This window comes from Phytophthora cinnamomi, assembly GCF_018691715.1.
Source record: "Phytophthora cinnamomi strain GKB4 chromosome Unknown Contig72, whole genome shotgun sequence".
Classification (NCBI taxonomy): Eukaryota; Oomycota; class Peronosporomycetes; order Peronosporales; family Peronosporaceae; genus Phytophthora; species Phytophthora cinnamomi.
This window is the reverse complement of record NW_027151005.1, coordinates 1,802-8,237: the sequence shown is the minus strand read 5'-3', so window position 1 is coordinate 8,237 and position 6,436 is coordinate 1,802. Positions and strand designations below refer to the sequence as shown.

General features: G+C 58.4%; 2 protein-coding genes across 2 annotated transcripts; one reads left to right on the top strand and one right to left on the bottom strand.

Annotated features, from left to right (window-relative positions):
* Nucleotides 1–357: 357 nt before the first annotated feature.
* On the bottom strand, nt 358–3,157 carry IUM83_19135 (uncharacterized protein; the record flags this gene model as incomplete). The annotated part of the gene is made up of 5 exons (XM_067944168.1): nt 358–1,104; nt 1,176–2,270; nt 2,321–2,636; nt 2,729–2,761; nt 2,967–3,157. 5 exons carry the CDS (start codon nt 3,155–3,157, stop codon nt 358–360), a joined length of 2,382 nt encoding a protein of 793 aa, XP_067785974.1.
* A 239-nt stretch (nt 3,158–3,396) lies between these two features.
* IUM83_19134 (uncharacterized protein) lies at nt 3,397–4,042 on the top strand (the record flags this gene model as incomplete). Its single annotated transcript, XM_067944167.1, has 3 exons — nt 3,397–3,571; nt 3,774–3,807; nt 3,898–4,042. 3 exons carry the CDS (start codon nt 3,397–3,399, stop codon nt 4,040–4,042), a joined length of 354 nt encoding a protein of 117 aa, XP_067785976.1.
* Nucleotides 4,043–6,436: the final 2,394 nt, after the last annotated feature.

Genomic DNA, 6,436 nt, shown 5'->3' with positions numbered 1-6,436 from the left:
GCGAATGTAAGATTCTAACGGGTTCTGCGGATTTATTTTGCTTCTGCTGCTATTTTTTTCCTGTTAAAGGGTAATGAATCATACCAATTTTCCTAACTGATGCTACTCGTTGACTCCGACTCGAAAACACAGTCGCTATTTATTTTTGACTGTAGTGTCCTGTTTCAGTTTGAACTTATCAACGTTGTATCTGAATTAGATGAAAAGGCCAGCCACCCGCAAGTAATGAAAGTCAGCATGCATCACGCTACTCAATATGATGTTATATTGCCCGTGTGCTTAGCCGCACTTGACGCTTTGAGCACGCCAACAGCAGTCTCCAACAATTAACTCAACACCTATGCTAGACGCTAGAAGTTACCCTTTAACGTAGCTGAAGCGGAACCTACCTAACTCTTGCCACGATGCTACGGATGATGGCGAAGTAGCCCCCGTCGCCGCGCGCTTTTCTCGAAGCTGCTGCGAGAAGGCTTTCTGCACTGCCTCGCGCTTGCTTCGCAGCGACATCTCCCCCAGGTACAACGCGTCTTCTGTCGTGAAGGATGCTGGCGAAGTGGTTACCAGCACGTCGCCGCTAATGCACAATCGCTGACTGCGCCAGCACTCCAGTCGCATGCGCGCGCGGTAGGACGGACCGTCTTGTGACCAAGTGAAGATCTGCAGGTAAACCACGAGCCGCCCAGGCTGATCCACCCGCATTTCGGCGATATAGTCTCCATTTCCACCTGCACTGACACCCGATGCCATTCCGTTTGGAAACTGCGAGAACACGCGTTCCTCACCATCCAGTACTATGCGCATACAGTCCAGCGCGCCTGTCACACCCTCGGTCGACCGAAGAAGCAACATGCGCGCCTCGACATCCAAGGCGACCTCCAGCCGAACCAACTGCGAGATGACCTGGACCACCGAAAAAAGGGAGACCGAACCAGTGTCGTCGCGAACCGACCTAGAACCACTGCTGTTACCGATACCCACGGCCACAACCTGCTCGCTGGGTTTCCACACGGCTTCCTCCACGTCCATGACCCACGTATCGTTCCAGTCGTTCTCGATGGAGTTGCGTGGCGCGTGTGCTTCGCCGAACGTCATGTCTTGTGGATTCTGCTGCGCCAGAGCACAGGAACGCTGTTTTGTGCTGACAAGTTGATATACGCTTCACGCATCTGAGCTACGAACGCGTTCCAGCCTGCGAAGTTCTGGCCGCTCAGGATGCCTCGCACTTGCGGCCTCCGCGCGTTGAAGTGTTCGTGCGTGTACACGGCGGCGATGACTTCTTCGGCCACGTTGACCAAGCAGCGCAGCGGCGTCTGCTCGAACACGTGCTCGTCCAACCGATCCTGGAGCTCCTCCACGAAGAGCACGAAGCAGGCACGTAGAGCGTGTTTGTCCAGGACGGAGCGGGCGTACTGGCGGAAGAAGGCGCGCATCCATTTCAACGTGCCCGCCGAAAACAGCCACAGCGCAGCCTGCGCCAGCGCGCGCGCTAGCTTCTCCAGGTCGGGTGGCACAGTCTTCATTGCGGCATCCGCCTCAACCTTGCCAATGGCGGAGAACGAGGCGCCGGCCGATCCTTGATCGGCTTCGGTCTGGTCCAGCACAAGTTTCGAAAAACAGTTGAGTTTGCTGGGCTCGTTCGCAGGTCCCGCCAGCGCCTCCTGCAGTTTGCCATGGATTAACTGTACGAGCTCATCGGCGTAAGACGCATAGTCACTCAGCGGGGCCCAGCGTAAGAACGAATACGCTAGCGCTAAATTCCTCGACACGGCCACAGTGGACGCATTCGCGTGCTCCCACCGCAACTTGTCCTCGAGCAGGTCGGACGATTCCATGGAGAAAGGAGAGTACGCTGCAAGTGGCGACGTGCGCTGGCGCTTGGCATGCTGCGCGTCAGTGAAGAAAGGGTCCATGCTGACTTCCATCGGGGGGCGCACCTCGGTACTCCTGGCAATAGATGAGCGTGGATGGTGCTCGTACGCTCGGCCACTGTTGTTGTCGAGCTCTGGCGCGTATTCAGCCGCGTCCGCGTAACCCAGTGCTGCGCCATCCACGTAAGGCAACTGGTACTGGTCGGACGGCGCGCGGCGGTAGGAAATGACGGTGAACTCGGGCGAAGTCACGACGTCCAGGATGCGGTACAGCTGCGTGTGCGCGTGGCGGCTCGTGAAGTCCGTGAGGTTGTCTTGGTGGTCGACGGCGCAGCGCTCGACGACGTAGGCCTTGAGCACGTGCTTCATGAGGCGTATGCGCTGCGCCTTGTTGGCGCCGCTCTCCCAGTCGTAGTACCAGCGCGAGAGGGCTTGCCGTTCAGGTGGAACACCAGCGGCTTGTGGTCGTCCGGCGGCGCGCCCGGCGTGCGGATGGTCGTCACGAGTTTGGACGGCCGGTCCAGCGTGCCTGCCACCCACTGGCCCTCCAGGTTGCTGTCGGACTGCGTGGCGGCCGCCATCTTGCTGACCTCGACGCACTCGCCGGGGCGGGGCTCACGTCGCTCGTGGCCTCGAAGCGCGCGAACACGGCCACGACGGCTGGGCGGCGCGCCGTGCGAGGCCCGGGTCGCCAGCTCCACGCGCACGCTGAGCGACGTGCCGCAGTAGCTGCGGTCGATGTGCTCGGGGCAGCAGTGCGGGAAGCACCTGCACGGGTGAACGGACCCGACGCCAGCAGCAGCGAGGTTACATGAGTCAGCTTTGGTCTCACATTGACGGGATTAGCGCCAGGCGCGTACCGTAGAATCTTGAGGCCCTTGGTGCGGTTGCTCCTGTGAGCGGCGGCAGCGTCAGCACACAGGCAAATAGGCAGGCAGGCAAATGAACAGGCATGCGAGTGAGTGAGTGAGTGCGTCGCCGCTCTCGGTCATCGGACAGAGAGCAACGCAGTGCATTTTCTTTTTTGTATTGTGCTTCTAGTGCTTGGCTGGTGCTCGAGCGGCTTAGAGGGCGCTTGCAGCGGTCCTGCGTGCGTACCTCTTGTACTCGGGCTGGAAGAGCTGCGCGTGGCTGCACTCGAGGCGGAAGAAGGCGGCGCGCGCCACCTCCAGGGGAGGCGGCGGGGAACCGCGGCCATCTTTCCGGATTGCCAAGCAGCGGTTCGATCGAGGTATCCGCCTCTTCTTTGGACTCGCCGAGGTTGGACTCGCGGACCACTGCCGAGACATTTGCGCTGTAATTATGTTCAGGTCGTCCAGCCCGCGAGGCTGCGCTGGTATGTCGAATTTTTAAAGCGGGGCAATGGCGGCGGCTGGTGGACGGACACCTCTTCCTCGTGTCATCTGTGTAATGCAGTCACCTCGCAGTCTTCCGTCCACCAGCCTTCCTTCCCGCCTCCGTTGTTTTAAATTTTAAACTCTTGTCCACCAGCCCTCCCTCCTTGTTTAATAAGCGCTGAATTGTCTCGCTGGTCCGCGAGTCCAACCTCGGCGAGTCCAAAGAAGAGGCGGATACTCGATCGAACCGCTGCTTGGCAATCCGGAAAGATGGCCGCGGTTCCCCGCCGCCTCCCCTGGAGGTGGCGCGCGCCACCTTCTTCCGCCTCGGTAGCCACGCGCAGCTCTTCCAGCCGAGTACAAGAGGTACGCACGCAGGACGCTGCAAAGCTACCGCTGCTCGAGCACCAGCCAAGCACAGAAGCACAATACAAAAAAAAAAGAAATGCACTGCGTTGCTCTCTGTCCGATGACCGAGCGGCGACGCACTCACTCACTCACTCGCATGCCTGTTCATTTGCCTGCCTGCCTATTTGCCTGTGTGCTGACGCTGCCGCCGCTCTCACAGGAGCAACACGCACCAAGGGCCTCAAGATTCTACGGTACGCGCCTGGCGCTAATCCCGTCAATGTGAGACCAAAGCTGACTCGTAACCTCGCTGCTGCTGGCGTCGGGTCCGTTCACCCGTGCAGGTGCTTCCCGCACTGCTGCCCCGAGCACATCGACCGCAGCTACTGCGGCACGTCGCTCAGCGTGCGCGTGGAGCTGGCGACCCGAACCTTCGCACGGCGCGCCGTAGTCGTGGCCGTGTTCGCTTCGAGGCCACGAGCGACGTGAGCCTCCGCCCGGCGAGTGCGTCGAGGTCAGCAAGATGGCGGCCGCCACGCAGTCCGACAACAACCTGGAGGCCAGGTGGCACGCTGGCCCGCGTCAAACTCGCCGACCATCCGCACGCGGCACGAACCACTGGTGTTCCACCGACCATTCAGGAAAACGGCTTAAACGCAACCGCTATCATCAGGCGTCATCAAACGCTTCGCCGTGCGCAAATTCCGCTTCACGACCTTCACCGCCACGCCTGCCTTCTTCCGCATCCTGCGGGTGTCGTGACCTCGCCAATACGTCCGAATTGCCCTAAATGGTCGTGCGCGGCTTTAGCGGCGGAACCGCCTTCGACAACAACTGGCCGGCCGAGCACCATCCACCGGCATTGCGCATCCGGGTGCGCCCCCATGAAGTCGCATGGACCCTTTCTTCACTGACGCGCAGCATCAAGCCCAACGTCGCCACTTGGCGCTCTCTCCTCCATCGTCCGACCTGCTCGAGGACAAGTTGCGGTGGTACGCGAATGCGTCCACTCGTTTCAAGAATTTAGCGCTTCGTATTCGTTCTTGCGCTGGGCTCCACTGAGGACTATGCGTCTTACGCCGATGAGCAATCGTACATATCCATGGCAAACGGCGCTACGAATTAAACTCCTTTGTTTTCGAAACTTTGTCAAACGCCGAAAGGATAAACGGCGATCGCTGCCATTGGCAAGGTTGAGGAGGATGCCGCAATGAACCGTGCATGGCCGACCTGGATCTGCGCGCAGCGCGGCTCAGGCGCGATGTGGCGTTTTCGGCGAACATTGAAATGGATGCGCGCGTTCTTCCGCCAGTACGCCCGCTCCGTCCTGGACAAACGCTCTACGTGCGCTGCTCGTGCTCTTCGTGGAGCTCCAGTCGATTGTTTGAGCACGTCGAGCGACGTCGCTGCGCTGGCAACTGGCGAAGAAGTCATCGCTGCCGTGTACACGCACGAACACTTCCACGCGCGGAGGCCGCGAACGGGCATCCTGAGCGGCCAGAATTTCGCAGGCTGGAACGTTCGTAGCTCAGATGCGTGAAGCGTATCAACTTGTCAGCAAACAACGTTCCCTGTGCTCTGGCGCAGCAGAATCCAAGATGTGGCGTTCAGTGAAGTGCACGCGCCGCATAAATATCGAAACGACTGGACGATACGTGGGTCATCGGGAAGGAAGCCGTGTAAACCCAGCGAGCAGGTTGTCGGCCGTATCGGTAACAGCAGTGGTTCAGGTCGGTTCGCGACGACACTGGTTCGGTCTCCTTTTCGGTGGTCAGGTCATCTCGCAGTTGGTTCGGCTGGAGGTCGCAGATGTCGGGCGCGCATGTTGCTTCTTCGGTCGACCGAGGTGTGACTGGCGCGCGCTATTGGATATTGAAGGTAAGCGATGTTCTCGCAGTTTCAAACGGAATGGCATCGGGTGTCAGGAATTGAAATGGAACTATATCGCGAAATGCGAGTGGATCAGCCGGGGCGGCTGTGGTTTACTGCAGATCTTCAGTTGGTCGACGGTTACCATCACCACGCGCGCGTGGAGTGCTGGCGCAGTCAGCGATTGTGCATTAGCGGCGACGTGCTGGTAACCCTGCGCCAGCACCCTTCACGACAGAAGACGCGTTATACGGGGAGATGTCGCTGCTGCAAGCGCGAGGCACGTGGAAAAGCCTTCTCGCAGCGAGCGCGCGGCGACGGGGCTACTTCGCCATCATCCGTAGCATCGTGGCAAGAGTTAGGGAGGTTCCGCTTCAGCTACGTTAAAAGGTTTTAGCGTCTAGCATAGGTGTTGAGTTAATGTTGGAGATGCTGTTGGCGTGCTCAAAGTCAAAACTGCGGAGCAAATCGGGCTATAACCATATTGAGCGCGTGCTGAGGGCTGGAAAACAATTATTGCACTCGTCAATATATTGTGATTGTTAGATGGAAATATTGATCGTGCTGCGGTGGGTTGCATGAAATTTGATTGCAAATCTATTCCAAAATCAACATACAGTATAATACACGAAATAGGTGGTTCCAGACTTGTTGCCAGACTTCCGTCTCTCGTGCGAACTGCATGAGGATCTCAGGGTGTTTGCGTATGCAACCACCAGCTTCAGCACGGTCGCAGACGTGGTTGATATGCTGACAGTCCAGCATGGAAGTGGCAAAGAGCAGCTCGGAGCAAACGCAAAAGTAGTTAAATCGACGATGTTCGAGCATGTGCTCGTCAAGCTGAAGAAGAAGAAGGCTCTTACGAGGGCAGCGACACCATTCGCAACTCGTCTTCTTAAGAACCCTGGACCCGCTACGACTGGTGCCGAGACGAGGTCTTCCAAGCCAAAGTAGCCGATCAACCAGACCATATTGAAGCTGCAGCGTGATATCAAGTGCAAGAGGGAGGCAGTA